This window comes from Hydractinia symbiolongicarpus, chromosome 3 (genome assembly GCF_029227915.1).
Source record: "Hydractinia symbiolongicarpus strain clone_291-10 chromosome 3, HSymV2.1, whole genome shotgun sequence".
In the NCBI taxonomy this organism is placed as follows: Eukaryota; Metazoa; Cnidaria; class Hydrozoa; order Anthoathecata; family Hydractiniidae; genus Hydractinia; species Hydractinia symbiolongicarpus.
Window position 1 is genome coordinate 13,247,734 of NC_079877.1, and position 17,899 is coordinate 13,265,632.

At 32.4% G+C, this 17,899-nt stretch overlaps 1 protein-coding gene across 1 annotated transcript; it reads left to right on the top strand.

Moving 5' to 3' along the window:
- Positions 1-11,631: 11,631 nt before the first annotated feature.
- Positions 11,632-14,854, top strand: LOC130635823 (membrane-spanning 4-domains subfamily A member 4D-like). The gene is made up of 5 exons (XM_057445311.1): positions 11,632-11,871; positions 12,868-12,924; positions 13,335-13,509; positions 13,749-13,876; positions 14,574-14,854. The coding sequence occupies exons 1-5, from the start codon at positions 11,716-11,718 to the stop codon at positions 14,655-14,657; spliced, it is 600 nt and encodes a 199-aa protein (XP_057301294.1). The 5' UTR covers positions 11,632-11,715; the 3' UTR covers positions 14,658-14,854.
- The last annotated feature ends 3,045 nt before the right edge of the window (positions 14,855-17,899 follow it).

Below are 17,899 nucleotides of genomic sequence, written 5' to 3' on the forward strand. Positions count from 1 at the left end.
TTTCCGAGCTGTATTTGTAGAATAAAGAGGGTAGTTGCAAAAAACTACCAGCTAAAGAAAATTGTGATCAAGAATAGCCTTAGTAATTTAAGACTTGGAACTTGCTGTTAAGTAGTCACATCAGTTGTTTAAAATTAGAAGATATATTTAGCTGGTCTGACTAAAACCGCACTTTTAAAAGAGCACTTGTTGAGTGAAAAATTAGATTTACTTTTATTTAGTCATTGCTTATTACGCCTGCCTATGTACATGTTAGCAAGATAGATAGCTAGCTAGCTACATATCTTTTCTTTTCTGTCATGTTTTTTTTTACAAAGCTTTAAAAAAAGAACCTTTATTTTCATTTAACATGACAACAATGGTAATCTGCCAAAATAACATCTTTCATCAAAATATTTGCTGTTTGGCTCACCGTTTTTTTAGTCAATCGTTTTGAACAATGCTTATAGTCAAGAATAGTCTTATCTTTCAATGTTTTTGTAACAAAATCCGCCATCTTTATAGAAAAACGTTGCATATATTATTGTCTATGCTGGATGTGAGCCAATCGCAGTACAGAACCCACCAGCCTGTACCAGAGTTTTTTTGCCGCCGGCCTTGGTGTTAAAAAGCAAGAGCACCTGGGAAAGAAGTTGTGAAAGAGTGAGAAACAAAATATTTGTTGGCCATAGCCAGCTAGCTAGGCAACATTAAAATTGCCATAAATATACACTTGATATTGTAATTTTTGTCACACTGCCACTATAAATACCCTCTATTTACATTTATCCCATACGATTCTTCCAATGTGCCAGTTGAGAATTATATAACCCACACTTGTTGACAACTAGGGTCAAAACAGCAAGTAACGTCCTAACCTTTACTATAATAACCTCGTTTTCATGCATTTGTCAGATTTTTCGATACCACAGATGATAAAAAAGGGGATATTGAAAAAGGCTTATTACCACAGAAAATTAAATGTAATTCTATGTCACCACCTTCTGATATGCTACAAAAACAAGTCGACTTTTTTTTTATCCAAAAAGATACTAACGTGCAGAGAACTATCTTTTTACCTATGTAAACGCAAACAAAGGTTGCTGCGCAATAGCTTGGTCACGGACCTCTCTCTATATATACAACATACATATATATATACGTATAATTAGCTAGCTTTGTTTACTATCTTCGTTAATTAAAACTTCTAAAATATTGTATTAGAAATAGCAATTTTTAGTCAAATTTGTTGCTAATTTTGCTATATGCGGTTTCAGGCTGCTACATTTCTTATTTAGCTTATTTCTTGCGTTTATCTTATAACTACTCTCCACAAAATTAATTACATTTTGTTAGCAAAAAGTTTTAAAATGTTAACATTTTAAATAAGCATCAAGCTATAAATTTTCGTGAGTTTTTTAAGTCTTCCATACTAAACAACTTAAATGAATCATTTGTTATGGTTAACTTTATATGTTTTTAGTGATTATAATTTTTCAAACAAAATTTACTTCTTGTGTACGCAATAAATTATGGCAGTAATACCTCCATATGTACGAAGCGTATCTCAAAGAAAACCGCTACAATATTCGTTACCCTTCTTGGATTTATTTCGCACTATTATAATTGTTTCTTGGTATCTCAGAAAACAATTCAATTTTTTGCGCATTTTAAGTCTTTACTTTGATTAATGCGTGAAAAGATTGACTCGTGTCCCTGTGGCATTCAAAAAGCATTTAAATATCCCAAGTCAATTCTTCCAACTGCCCCATTGAGAATACAATTTATATTTTTTTAAAACTTCATATTATTTATCACACAAATCCAACAACGTTTCCTAAACCATCAGAATTATTCTCAATTTCAAACACTTTTCTCCGGTAAACTCCAGCGTTGCAAGGAGTACTTGTTAAAATGTTATAGGGATAATATAACTTGACAAAATATTACCTCAAGTGCATTTCTTTAATTAGTGAGCAATTTAAAGGATGGAAAGAAAGCGAGATTTGTGATGGGAGGGAAACATATGACATTACCGATTATAATATCTTTTTTCTTTTGTTTAAAATAGCTTGTATGATACATCAAAGAATATAATTAAATAAAATAACAGAGGAAGTAGCTGGAAAATTCATTTAACACTTAGTATAAAATGTCATGAGTCACATGCAGTCCCTTGAGATCCTATTATCAAAATAATGTTTATGTCTTAGTATCAAAATGTCATATGAAAAATCAGCGCACTTGTGCTATGACATAAAATAAAGTTGGAATAAACTGCAATGAAATAATCCCTTCATCAAATAAACGCTCTATGAAATAAACGCCCCATGAAAAAAAAAACGTCCCATCAAATAAACGCCCTATCACATGAACGCTTTATAAAATGAACACAGTATAAAATATAGATCTAGTTAAATAAATATGCCAAAACCTTAAAATTGCTACAAAACGGTTTAAGTATGATTGCCAAGAAGGAAGTTGCCCTCACTGTTCGTACATTCTGAATGAAGTTGTGTAAAAACTGCTTAAAAAAGCAACAAGAGGAGCTGTATCTGTTAAAGATTGCTATTTTATTAGCTTAAAGAAGGTAATTTATAGCTCTAAAAAGATTCTAAAGTCATTAATGTTGCTTAGGCTGGCTTTATGTGTAATAATCTTGTGTGTTTTGATGCAAAAATTAGAAGATAGTCAGCTAGCTAGTTAAAAAAAGTTTGAAGTTTTTTTTTTAAAAAAAAACAACAACATAAATATATGCTGCACGATTGATTTTGGTTTATCAAGGAAAAAGTAGGTTGTACACTGTGTGTTTTGTTTTTATCAATTTTTCAAAAACTTTTCTACAAAGTTAAATTGCTAAGTGATTGTTGTAGCTGCACACTGTGTTTCTATTTAAACTGAAGTTAAGACACATTCTTGTATCCAGTACTTTTTTAGATTAAAACCTCAAAAGTAGCTCTGGACCCGTCTGGTCACCTGATTAGATAATGTTGTGCTTGTAGGCTTCTTGCTTTAGATTTGATCGTTTGTGGAGATCTAATTGGACTCGTGCTTTAGCATATCTTGATAAAGCGGATCTAACAATACAGTGGAAGATCTTGATAAGAAATTTAATTTGATTATGACTTTAAATCACTTATTCAAGTTATTAAAACAATTTAATGTTTAGGCTGCATGTAATTTAAAACTTACTTACGCAGTCAGTCTCTGTTGTGTATCTTGCTTAGGTGCTAGTTTTAGCTATAGCTAGCTAGCTAAATAAAAGTCTCATTATACATACATATTTAGCACACGAGCTAGTCAACTATCATTATATTTCCATTTTGTGCTTTCAATCACGAGCTTATAATTTTATTTATGACCTGAAAAACGGCTGTTACTACTGCAAATATATATATCTGAAAAAATGCCATCTAGCTATCTATGTCTAGCTATAGACAAAGCTAGATATTTCTGAGAGAACTGTTGAACCAGCCTAGAGCCTGATTATAAAGTTTGATTGACCCATTTGTGGCCTGCAAACTGTTTAGCATGATTAATCTAAATAGCTTGGAATAACGGTAAACCACTATTAAAAATCTCTTTGACATCATATGAAGCGAATCAACTCTTCGTTTTCCAACTCTGGATGAGTTGACTTGGTGGGTTGACTCGATTCATATAATATCACTTTGGCAAGCCAGTGCTAGGTTGAAAGGCATGTGCTCTGCTTGTTAAATGTGGCTACAATCATGTTGAATGTGGTCACCTTAACAATTTTTGTTTGTGATACACAATAAGCAGAATTGATATCCTGTATTTGACATTTCACAAAAACTGTTTATGTTGAAAGTTAGATCAAATATCTCAAGTGAGAAATTTTTGCAAATCTTATTTAAGAGGTAGCTAGGTACAAAACGTGTGTTTGGTATGCAAGAAAAAAAATTAATGTTTGCGATCAAAAAGCATTTTCATAAGAAATTATCATTATCATTACTTCTCTTTACGTTAATATAAAGCTTTTGTAAAACTAAAGTGTCATATGGAAAAACATACATTATCGTCTTTTCTTGTTGTATTAATTTTGATCAATTTGGTGAAGCATCACATTATGTATAAATGGGGCAATTTTTTGTAAACATGTCTACTTTTGCGGATGTTCAAAAAAAAAAACGCAATATGTAATGAACACTTTTGCAAAAAAAGAATATATATAGAGAAAGAATACCAGACATAAACTCTCATAATTTCTACCAAAGGTATCAACAAAATCCTTAAATCAGACCCAAACTAGGAAAAACCTATGGGAAAGCATTGCGCTAAAGTCATAAGCTAAAGATATTAGCGGTCTTGCCACAATTTAACCGTTTGCTGAGATTTTCTGATTTCATTTTTTTAACTTATGTAAAAATATTTTTTTACAGGCTCTTCTCAGCCAATCTGATGGAATTAACATACTTTTTTTTATTATATGCTTCTTCTTTTTCCGAATTTAAGCATTCTACTGCAGAGCGATAGATTTTTTATAAAGAGAACTATGTATTCTAATCAAATAATAATAAATAGCCATTTTGGGGGAAGGGGGAAACTGTCCTTTAAAAGCTAAGAGAACTGTACATACCAATCATGATTTGTTTCAAGACACATGTTGTTTAAATGCAATAACATATTTGGCTAGTTAAGCTGGTAGCTCTCCCTAACATATATTTAGTACTTGATCGATTTACCACAATAACTTAACCTGATGGTCAAAGAAAGTTAAGAAATATTTAAGTATATATATGGATGGTCTTACAGCTAGTAAATTATTTTTTTTTATTTTTCAACTTAGCCTTAGAAGTTTACCACTGTTATTATCAAAATAGTTAAAAAAGGCCTAATCTTGACCTTTAAGTTGATATCAAAAGAGATTAAGAACAATTTTAAGAACCTTGAACCTATATTCCTAAAGAAGAGAGCAACACTACACCTACTAAATATATATTTATTCATGTAAATGTGTAACCTGCGACAAAAGCATTTTCCTAAGAAGAGCAATGTGTTTAGTGGTGTCTTCACCTTCTGCAATATTTGATTTATGCCAGAACCGATACCAACATTTGTGGTTAGTATTGTATGTTTATTATTTTTTCAACATGTTCAAGAAATGATAAAAATACAATACTAATATGAATCTGAACAGACAAATCGAAACAATTCGTGATTACTGAAAACACTGGGTTGAGCCAGAAAAATCTTTATTATAAAAATATACAAAATGGAAAGATAAAAGCATTTTAGCAGGGATGTGTGACAATATAATAACGATACATTACTGGGCAGCACATTCCTTTTTTTTCTTTTTTTTTAGGAGAATAATTATATCCCAAGTTATATGAAGTTCCAGTAAACTAGGTAAACATATTAGATTTTACAATATGGTGTTGATTTCTCTGCTGTATTTCCAGATATCGTAACACTTTACCACATTCGTTTCTTAAATTTTCGTTCATTACGACGGGAATGTTAAAAGCGAAAGAATGAAGAATTGAATTAGACATGTTTCTAAAAACATTAAACTCGGCGTTCAACGTGAACTCACTCGCTGTGTTGAACTTTTGCTGGATTTAATTTAATTAACATGGACGGGGCAGAAAACAGGCGTAGAAAGTTACACCTAGTCTCCTGCGGTATAATAATGTGTCCGGATTGGAATATTCCACACCTGGATCTCAATATGCATTTGAAAAGTTTAAAGTAGGCTCAAGGTGTAGAAAAAACAGTAGGCTAAAATTATCATCACCTGTCATCAATTGAAGCTTTTTCATGCCTTTTAGTAATAATTTTATTATTTGTTCAGAACAATACACCTCAATTTTGTCATAACTAAGCTACATCACTAGCCAGCTATAACTAAAGAGTGTAGTGATAAGTAGCTAGCTATGAACATTTATCTTTAAATCAATCAGTATTTCTAGAATGCATAATACTGATATGATTTCTCTGTTTTCCTAGCTAGGGAAGGTTTTAGCTACATACTTGTTGTCCATAGCAGTTGCAGTGGAAAGTAGTGGCAGTAATTCTTTTAGCTTCAACGATAGGCGGACATTGCAAATTTTTCCTGCTCAGTTTCCGGTGACCAACACTGTGTCAACAAATTTGAATAATCTAATATGACAGGTTGGTAAACTTTTTGGGTTGCTCTGTGTTAGGAGTGACGAAAACCAATCGTGGTGTTCTTTCAGGCGTACGTCACAAATATTTGGTTTTGAAGCACAACTTAACTGACCTTATTTTGTGATTACCAACTGGTGGAGGAACTAGAATGAAATAATACTTTGTCTTCCCACATTCATTACCCTTCAACTAAGTTAGATAAATAACGTAAATTAAATGAAATGGAATAAGTGAAAAACAAATAACTAATTTCTACGCACTCAAAATGTTTAGGCAAACTTCGTTATAATTTATGCACCACGTCATAGGAAAAATAAATTACTGTTCTCGGATTTTTAGCCGTTGTACAATTCTAGTACCTGTTGCTAGTTGGTGTTTATTGCACCTGTTTGTTTTGTTGTTTAGCAAAAAGGCACCAAATTCCAATGTTGTGCCGATCAACTGACCAAGCAACTGACTCAGATTTTGGGTTACTTAAGACCCGAACAGAGAGTATATGCAACATACATAGAGCTACCTAGAAAGAAGGCTATCATCACCACCAAGAACGAAGGTGAAGAGTGCTTTAGGTGAAGCATTATTGCGTCATTACACCGTAAAGAAATTGACGTACACCCGCAGGATATCCAAACTACGGGAGTTCGACCGGTACAACTGGCAAGAACCGTGCACAAGATCTCCAAGTTTGAGAAAAACAACCCAGACATAGCGGGGAACGTACTGTATGCCACGAAAAGGAACATTGACACCCTGCAACGGTCTGACCATAATATAACACGCACAGGTGAACGTACTTCTCATCAAGACGCACTACACCACCATGAAAAATTTCTCATGGTTACCAGGAAGCGAAGTATCTAAGAACCACAAGGCGATTCATTTCTGTATGAACTGCTTGTACACCTTCAACACAGTCGAATCAGAAAGAAGCACTATAAATATTCAAAGCGCATTTAATATATATTTCAATATTACAGATATGCTGTACATCATTATCAAGTGGTTTACAAAGCACAATGCAACATAATAGTAACTGTGGGTACAAACACTGTCTCATTTAAAGAACGATTCAAGAAAGATCTCCGTCATTGATTTTAGTTTCATCCTCGCACAATTTTGAAAAAGTACGAAATAAACAGGCCACTGGAAAGGTCAAATAAAAGAAAATTATACGCACTTTACAACTATACAGACAAACTCTTTAAGTATGACTAACTGGGAAAAATCCAGTTCTTAAATTCACCTTGACCCGCTACGCACAAGCTATTTCCTAATCAATTCAAACTGTTATTTGCCAAGTCAAATCTAGAACAGCGAAAAACTCTGGACACACTCGTCCTTTTCCTAATAATTAGATCAATTCTATTTTTTTTAAAAAAGAGAAGACATACAAAACCTTCCTATCTGAAAATGTCCACAGTGTAGTGTGGAAAACCAAAATTAAATAGAACAAAACTGAAAAAATGAGGTAGCCAGCTAGCTGTATTACTGATCTTTTTTACTATTTTGTTTTCTTTACTTTGAATGACTAGATTAAGCTAGTTACAGCTTTTTTGTTGTTTATTATTTGCAGTGTTTTCTTAATGCAGTGTTTTTGTTCTATTCAACAGTTACACTGCCCAATAACATCGCGAGCAAATTAAGAACTTTTCACGCACGTACTCTTAAATTTTGATATCAACAACTGGTCAATAACTTAAAAAACATTTTTCTTACTAATAAATGTAGTTAGAGAAAGTTGGCAAAAGTAACAGTATACATTGTTCTTGCATATCTCTTTTTGTATCGCTTTCGGTTTTTTCAAGAAAGCTAATATTTAGAATGCTAATGATTTAAAATACGTAATTGAGCAAGGTGACATATTCTGTAAAAAAAATGATGGTAGCATAGGACTTTTATCTGGTTCTGAACTTTCATGCCAACTCATGGTAGAGCATGTAAATGCAAATTTACTTTTCACTAACATTGTTTTTGGCTTTTTGCACGCAGGTTTAAATTTTCTGCCTCCTTAATTTAATTAATAATCTGATACATAATACACCTCATATTGGAAACATCTCTATTTGTTAAGAATATTGTTTTTTAATTTTAAATTGAAGAGATTTTGTTTACAATGTTGATACACACCGCCGTTCCGTAACTAGCTTTGGAAGTTTCATGAAAAAGTTTTTTGCATAGAAAACTTCTGATCAAAAATATTATTGAAGCCTGAAATAGTTTGTGTGATATGTGATATGTAACCGTTCTTTGTATAAAATCTCAGTTCAAAAAAATAATTTAAATTGATCATTTTCCAAAAATAATTGATTTACTCAATACCCATGTATATAGTGCTGACGAAAATGTTTACATCTGCCTCGCATGCTCATCCATATTGAAAAAAGATTTGATTCCTTGCAAGCTGTCCAGAAAAAACTAACTTTAGTGGACCCCCTAACCGTTTTAACCATACCTGTTTCAAAAAAAAATGTTATTTTATAATAATTATGGCAAAAGGTGAAATGCCAGAAAGTTGCTGATCATTATGTAATTAACCAATTGATGTAAATGGTTCTTCTTTGAATATTATATCAAAGTCTGCAGGTTCTCATGGAATAATTTTTTTTTCAAATATAAAAAAACCTCTACAGTTTGAAGGTCGTGCATATTTTGAAGCTGTTTCACCTACAAAATATAAAACACTTTGCAATATTTAAGAATAAACAACGAACTTCATAGCGACATCAGTATAAAGATCAAATGCCACTTAGACTGCTCTGCTTAAATTTGAAGAAATAAATAAATGTTGAACTTGAAGTGGACACAAATGTTGAACTAGAGACACAGCCAAATCGTGTAGATCAGTTATGAAAACCAGCCTCTGAAAGTTTTACTCTTCCATTAGACACATGAAATGAGATATTAGAGCTTGCCCCTTGTGATACAAAGTACCTTAATCTGTATTTACGTATGATTTTTGTGCAGAAAATGCTTTTCCATGTCATTTTCCTTAAAGAACTGTAACAGCATTTTGAATGCATTGACTAGACATGCGATGTATAACCACATACATACAGAAGCGATCACCATTCATTTGTCAAAAACTATTGAACACGAACGTGACGGAAGGTAAAAATTCGAACAGGAATTCATTACAATACTGGATTTGGTCAAATTTTGATTTTTGAGGACTTCATGTAAATTTGCACGATGTTGAATTGCATGTAAGATCTTTAACAGCTATCTGTAGGATTTTGTTTTTTCTGAAGGATTTTATATGTTCACATCTTTTGATTCTGTTGGTATGGACATTTATCACCTTTTGTCCAAAATGTAAACTCTAAAATTAAAAAAAACGCTTGCCATATGTTAAAAATTTATGTCAGTTATAGTCACAGGTTGGAGATAAGTACCTCAACAATTTAAAAGGCTTCGGGTATTACTACGAATAACAATCAAGCAAAAAATACGATTTGGCTGTCAATGGCACTTCTACAACTGCTCAAAGCAAATTGGGGACGTTTTTAGTAAATTTAGGATAGTTGCTTCATCAAAATAGAAATAATTGACTACTAGGCAAGGTACTCCATTGTTTTCGCTTTTTACGGCATAAATTATTTAAACATAAAAAAATTTAACACCCTTACCGAAAGTGATAAAAAATTTACGAAAAGAAATTAAAATGGAAGTAAATGAACACATGAGTTTTTTGATGTGCCGGAATAAATTTAAAATTTAATCAGTTAAGAATGTAGGTAACAATAACCAAATTTGCGATTAATATTTTAGTAACTAATAATTTATATCTACCAAGATGTTTTACCGATTAAGTTTCTCATTAATTATTGCTTTTCACTTTTCTTTGTTTACTGAGAGCTAGAGTGTCTCAAAAATAAGGGTTTACAGTTTAGATATTTCCAGTTTTACAATAATATTTTAAATTGTTATATAAAATTCCGCGTACATGTATTTTTTATATTTTATTAACTAAAGAAAACATTTCGGTACAAACGGGCTAAATTTTGTTCAAGTGATTAATAGTTGTACCCAATAAAAGTTTTTTATCGACCTTTTTTTGCCAAATTGTTTTACTGATAGGGTATAAATTTAAGGTAAGGTTCTTTGTCCATTTATTTGCTATTGATAGAAATCAATTCTAACTTTAAACAGACAAAATACCTGCCAAGCAATCAAAATGTTCAAAATTATTCTGCTCGAAAAAAACCTGCAAAGCATGCCTATCATGATGGTCCACATTGGAAGCGACAGATTTACAAAAATGTATTTAGAATTATGCGTAATTCAGTGGAATCCTGCTAAAGCTGACACGGTGTAATACGGACAGCTCTATAGATCGGACAGTACTTAAAATGGATAGATCTTAGGTGAAACTCATATAAAAAATCTCCATAAAGCGGGCACTCAATAAGACGGACAATTTTTTGCGCCAACTAAAATTTCTCACTATTAACGGTACCTATAAAGCGGAAATTATAAAAACATAACGACAAAAAATATCCGATATTTTTTCTTTCATCTATATCATACATTTAACAATTTTTTTATTTACGTTATAAAAATTTTTTTATATGTTTTTCTTTGTTTACAGGTTGCCAATAATTACCAGAAAAATTGAAAATCTTCTTGTTTTTCACGGTCTATTTCTTGTTATGAGAAATGCTTTATGCCCAAGCACATGGTCTCTTAGGTAGAGCTAAAAAAATGCTTTTAAGTCAAAATTCTGGCCAACACTATACTCAATAAAGCGGACATCCTTATACAGCAGACAATTTTTTTTTCGCACCGATAGCGTCCGCTTTAGAGAAATTCCACCAGAAGAAAAGCAAAATGATATTTTTAGGGTTTTACACGAGATTCGTGTAGAGGAATAATATTTGGTTATAAAGTTTAAGTTTTATGTTAGATAAAAACAATTCGTTTCCAAGAAAAAAATAATCTTTGTCCACCTGAAATATTGATGAACAAGAAAATATTCGAACCACTACTTTCTTAAGTCAGTTTTGCTGATAAATATTGAAAATGTTTATTTGTATCCCAAAAACTTTCTTCCAAGAATGAAACAACCGCAAACGCAATGTTTTTATTTTTAATATAGAATTTCGTTGAATTTTAAAATTCCCTATGGTTACTGTTATTTTAAATTTCAGTTTTTTTGTCGCTATGTTACGATATATCAATTTTTATTTTTAGCCAGTGAACGTGTGAATTGTTGTGAACAAACTCAATTTGAGTATTAATTATACATGATACATAAATTTTTCACCCTGGATATGTAAATAAAATTAAGTTAAAAATTCACGGACTATTTTTTTCATTTTCATACTTTCTGAGATTTATAATTTGGTGATTTATTAACTTTTACTGAATTTTAAGTCTACTTAATTTTACACTCTTGATTTATAGTTTCGCAGTCCTCTTAAGATCTTTATAGTTTCAACAAAGTTACGCAGTACCTAGTGAGTCCTGGATTTACACAAACAAGTTCGGTTGCTACCTGATGTTTTAAAAACGGTGAATCATTTTAAGGTTTCTTATTGTGTTGCGATTAAAGCTTAAAGCAGGACTTAAATTTTTTTTTTAAGTTTATAAAAAAAGTTGAGAATGGCTGGAGAGATTCTAAAAGGTCATGCATTGGCAGGACTTGTCTTTGGAGCAATTGAACTCGTTCTTGCCCTTATTGTCATTATATGTTCTTTTGTAATGGCGGGCAAAGCCGAAATGAGCACTAGCCTGACTCCATATTGGGCTGGAATACCTGTAAGTTGGTTTATTTATTTATTTAGTCGTATTTTAAACAAACAAACAAAGAAAACGAAAAGTGATACATATTTCATAATTATAAGAATTCAAAATTTGTAAGAGATATTCCAGTTAAGAAATTTTAAAAAAATAGCTAAAGCCTTACACACGTTAGAAACTATTCTGATTTCCGCAACGATTTTTTATATGTATACATAAACGACTAAAAAGAAGACCTATAATAACCAAGGCTTTTTTGTTGCTTATAATATCCAATTTTACGTGTATTAAAGTTGTTTTCATTTATAAATTTGGTTATAAAAGAATATTATTTTTATGGGACGCCATTTATTTAAATTTTAAAGTTACTGCAAAACCCCTGAAATGTTAAGATGAGGTTTTTCAGGTTTTTTAAATACCAGTACATAAATCCTGGTTCTCAAATAATAAATATGAAAGTGCCTTAAAGTTTTAAAACCACTGATGTATTTATTTGTATCAACGTATTTATATGGTAAGTTGCTAATATACCTCTTAAACCACATCAGCAATCAACTGAATGAAATACCACATACGTTGTGACGTAGTAAACATACATTGTGACGTAGTGAAAGACATTTACATGACGGCGACGTATATTTTAGGAGTATAGATAATCAATCTTTTCAGGTATACTGTGACATAGTAAAAGACGTAAAGTACACTTTGTGTTCGACTGAACCATAAAAAATGTTAATAATAATGTGGCCTTAGTTGACACTTTGAAAATGCATAATTGCAACAGGCGATCAGACTTCTTGGACCCCTTGCTTGTTACATCTAGCATGGGAGTGTCATTTACTTTACAAGGTAGCATGATTATACGCTTTCCTAGAAGAAGTAGCATGTAAGTCGATAGAATATCTAAAACAAACACCAAGACTTATTTCATGCAAGAAGGTTGTATTAAAGGCACCTTTACAAACGATCAGACATTGTTATCTCTTTTATTCTATCTGTTTTTATCTTTTTTAGTTCATCATCCCTGGAATTTTAGGTCTCGTCGCGGGATTAACAAAAAACAAATGCGCGGTAAGTTAAATGTTAATAATGTTAATAATTTTTTAGAAACAAAAACTAGGATTTAGATATTATACCAAGATACTGATAATAGTTCGCCCCGATCACACTTTCGTTCATGACGGGCGTGTAGAATCAGTGCAGTCATATCGAAGTACATGTGTGAATCCCAATACATGTTATTACCTGCCAGTGATTCAATCCGCAGTCTCAAACACTTGGAACGGCAAACGAGCACACTATACGCGCTAATATGTTTGCGATCCACATGCTTGATATATGTAGATAATACTTTGTCACGGGAAATCCGTATGTCCATTTTCTACTGTGAATGGTCAATAGTTATTAGTTCCACTATTTGATATTTACTTATTCAGTTGTAATGACTATGGATTTGATACTAATACATATTTCAATTATAGATGATTGCATTCATGGTATTAAACATTCTGTGCTTCATCCTCCAAGGTTTGGCCACTATTTTAGTTGCAATTGTAGTAGCTATATGGGCTGCATATGCAAGCGCCGTTGACGATTGCCGAAAAATTGGAGACGATTGCTACTGCAACGTTAATGGGGAACTAAAAATTATACATGGTAAGAAAAAGCAGGGTATTTTTTACATGTGGGTGCAAAATAAAAGTCACATGAAATGAGGATTTGAACCGTGGTATAATTTCACGTCAATAAAATAGTTTTGCCTATCACGATTGTACCAATTGCAAGAACGTTAAACGTATAAGATCCGGTTTTAAGATAAGTCTTTTGATACTTCAATTCCTGGATCTGTAGTGCATTCTGGTATTTTTATGTATGGAATGTTTTTTTCTTTTTAGGTATGTCAAACTGTGATGACTTGAAATCGATCTCTACCTTACTTTACGTCATTGTCATCTTTTTGGTCATTGGTGCTATCGTGACACTGGCTGCTTCCATCCTTGGTTGTGTGGCTACCTGCTGCACAGTAAGTTCTCTTCAATGGTTTCGTAATTCCTTGGTTCTCTTGATAATTTGTTCTTTCTTTTATTAGTTGTTATGCTAAAAGTTTTGAAAAAGAAAACATTTGATGCCGCTATTAAGTACGCTTTTTAAACTCCACATCTTTTTTAAAATAAAAGCTTCAATTGGGCCAAGCATTGAAGATTTTAACAAATTGTTTGTGGGAATAAGAAAAATGAAGTATTACGAAATTGAGATTGAAGGTTATTGCCTTGGCGTTATAATTTTCTGATTTCGAGCATTTTTTCATACGCTATAGAGATTTTCATCTTTACGTATAATCTCTTGTTTTTTGGAATCTAGACGTATCATAACAGATTTTTTGCAAATAAGTAACGTGGAATATTCATCGTTTAATATCTGAAAAAATGAGCTCTGTTTCACTACTTTCCTTGGTGACCATGTTAAGTGTGAATTCTTATTAAATTACCCGTGGATAAATCCACGGATTCACCCGTCATTTATCAACCACATTTTGTGTTTCTCGCTACTGCGGCTATTATTTTGCGTGACAGACAGACGCATACGGATATTATAATATAGACTATCGCATTAGAAATTGTTTTTGAGTCTTTCTTTATACCATTTACAGTTAGTTTAGGTAGTTGTTTATGATAAGATATCTAAATTATTTATTGACAAAGTTCTCTTGTTTATTTTAGTCAAGTCCCCCTACCACAGTAATTGTACAACAACCTGGAATGGTAATGCAAGTTCCACCTCAACAACAAACCTATCCAGAGTAGCAGTGAGAATTGCTAGAGGAGAATGGCTTTTGTAGATGATATCTTTGTAAATATGTAGACATTTAAGTTAATTTTGCATATTTTGTAAAGAAAAAGATTGCACACTTTTTAAGAAGAATTTTTTTTTTTAGGTCTTTATATTATATTCATATTATATGTAAAAATTTTATTTGAATAGAAGAGCACTATGGTGTGAAGTAGATTGTTTTCTTCTTTTTCCACACAAGCTTATACCGTAAGGGAAAAAAATTCATGGAAAGAAAATTTGACGGAATTGGCGGAATTTAATTCGGCGAAGAAAAAAAAGGGGAAAGTAATGATGAAAAAAGAAAGAAGTGAAAACAAAAGATGTCCGTCCTTTTTCCACCCCAGGTCATCTTGATTGTTACAAAAATAAAAAAGGAAAGTAAAGTTATAGAGATTGACTGAAGTTATACGAACAGTAAAAATAATTTTACCTTTATTTTGTCTTTTCTCTCGAAAGTATATTTCCGGGAATTTTTTGGAAAGCCTCTATCCGCTGTAGTTTATTCCTGCTAAACTTTCTGACCGGGAATTGTTCTGACCTTAAAGTATTTAATTAGAGATGAAAGGCTGGAAATTGTTACCCTTTTAAACTTTGTGAAGCTAGAAATGTCTAATCATCCCAGTGGACAGTAAAGTTACTTTTTTTAGTCACTCGTTTGCAACAGCTCTTCCACACTAAATTTAGCTGGCAGCAAACTGTGGTTAGATTTAGATTCTAAAGTGCATTTACCTCCCTTATAAGGATAAAAGATTTAAACGCAGTTGCGTCATTTTGGCAATGGCATTAATTTCTTGGCTCAATCCACTCAAAGTTTGATGTAAAATGTCATAACAGAGATGAAAGTATCTTGTGATGGGATGCATAAAATGCCCGCGCCATTTTATACCAAGCATGGCTTTCGTTCCACATGCAATTGCAGCTTTTAATAAAGAAAAAAGGTTTTAGAAAAGTTTTATACTTTGCGAGGGGTTTTGCATTTGTCAGACAGGGTAATAATTTTTGGAAAAAAAGTGCTGACCTGCATGTCTGAAGAATGTCGGAAGATATCATATTGGTTTTTTTGTTATTATTTATACCATGTATGTTTGTTACCATGTGGTCACTAAGAAATAAAAAATATATGTGGGTCCTAGTGGTAAAATACAGACCAGATTTAAAAGGTTTTAAAATTTAAAAGAAATATCGATCTGGCGAAAAACGTCATTTCTGACATCAATGACGTCAACAACTTTTCAAAAAACTCCTAGTTCTTCTGGAGAAAAATAAAGTTCGTACGATGGCACTGAAGGGTCACACTTCCATACAAAAAATTGAAACTTCTATACAAAAAAATTGAAACTTCCATACAAAAAACTGAAACTTTTATAAAATCTCTCAAGGTTTTAGAAACGTTTTTGGAACTTCTACAAAAAATTTTGGAACTTCTACAAATTGTTTTTGAAACTTTTATAACACATTTTATTTTTTTCATAAATATTTGAAACTCTTCACGGTTTTTAAAACTTGAAAATTCTTGATCAAGCCAAATAGAGATGATATGAGGAAGAGCTGAAGAGGAAGGATGGATGTCATCCGAGACTATTTTGTAAAAGGCTTTTCATATTCTGAAATAATTGGGTTATTGAAACATGTTCATGGGATTGAAATTAGTTTATCGACTCTTAAACGAAGACTCAGACAGCATGGCTTGAAACGTAGAGCTGTAGAGGGAAATCGTAATTCAAATCAGGAACTTGTTCAAGCAATCCAGCAGGAGATGAATGGTAGTGGTTCCATCTTAGGTTATCGTAGAATGCGAGCAGCAATGATGTCTAGGTCAATTATTTGTCGTCACGAAGACGTAAGATTGATAATAAAATCGTTAAACCCCGAAGGAGTAATTCTTCGAAAAAACAGACGACTTCACAGACGCAAATATGTTTCGCGAGGGCCTAATTACGCATGGCACATTGACGGTCATGACAAATTGAAACCCTTTGGTTTTTCGATCCACGGTTGTATTGATGGCTTCTCGAGAAAATTAATCTGGCTTGAAGTGGGATCCTCCAATAAACTCCCGGAAATCGTAGCAAAATTTTATTTAGACTAAAATGGGAGGCATACCCAGTCAGATCAAGGCAGATGACGGTACCGAACATTCTTTGATTGAGCCAATTCATGTTTTTTTACATAGTTCAACTGACAGTGAAAACAGCTTGGGTTCGTTTAGTATTATCTCTTCCCCGGAAAATCAAAGAATTGAGTCCTACTGCTACCTTACAGCGTGATCGCATTGGTTGGTGGAAATCATTTTTCAGAGATATGACCGACCTAAATGTTTTTACGAGTTCGGATCCTGTGTTAGTCGATTGCATACGTTTTTGCTTTATGCCGTTGATCCGCAAGGAGTTACAGACTGTTCGGGATGAGTGGAATTCACACATTATTTCTAAGAGTAGGAACTCTGGCCCTCGTGGAAGACCGGATGTAATGTATTACTTGCCACATTTGTATCATTCCACTGATTGCCTAATAAACGTAGATGCTGATGAAATTGAACAATTTTATCCGTGCGTTACCCACAACACAGTTGAAGATGTTTCCCCCGAGTTTAAGGAGTTCGCACAAACTTTGATGCAGCAAAATGGATGGGACTTTCCTTATGTTGTTTCAGATGTGTTACGTCTTTACATGTACTTGCTATCAAAGATCGAACAGTATTCATAGAACATAGTTAACTGTTTTAACTCTTTTTTTTAATCCAAATTTAGTATTACGTGTTTAATATCGAAGTATGAAACAGACCCCTTCATAATTTTCAGGCATTCTTCAATTTTCCCAGATATTTATACAATTGATAAAAAAACACAATAAAAATAAATCGAAACAAAGTTTTTTATTGGACCTAAAAACCCTCTTAAAAATTGTATAAAAAAAGTGTTAACAAAACCGAATACTGGAAACTCTATTGTCTGTCAGTTCAAACATAACAACAAAACAAAAAAGGATCTAAAATCAGTTTAAATGATGTCCAGCTCCCATTTAGATGACTGCAATATATTGCTGAATTCTTCACAGAGTTCGCAATAATTATTATAAGTTGAAGGAAGTTCTAAGCTTGGTGTGCATGTGTGAGCTACTGGTCTATGACTAAAATTCGATTCCTGTCGCGTAAAAATTATTTCTACTGTATCAACAACCATGTTATCTGAGCCTGTTATGAACTTCATAAATT

Bases quoted from the DNA above. Each gene is read 5' to 3' on its own strand.
- LOC130635823 (XM_057445311.1), top strand. From the start codon at position 11,716: ATGGCTGGAGAGATTCTAAAAGGTCATGCATTGGCAGGACTTGTCTTT. The intron at 11,872-12,867 runs GTAAGTTGGTTT...TATCTTTTTTAG, and splicing joins CATATTGGGCTGGAATACCT to TTCATCATCCCTGGAATTTT. The intron at 13,510-13,748 runs GTAAGAAAAAGC...TTTTCTTTTTAG, and splicing joins GGAACTAAAAATTATACATG to GTATGTCAAACTGTGATGAC.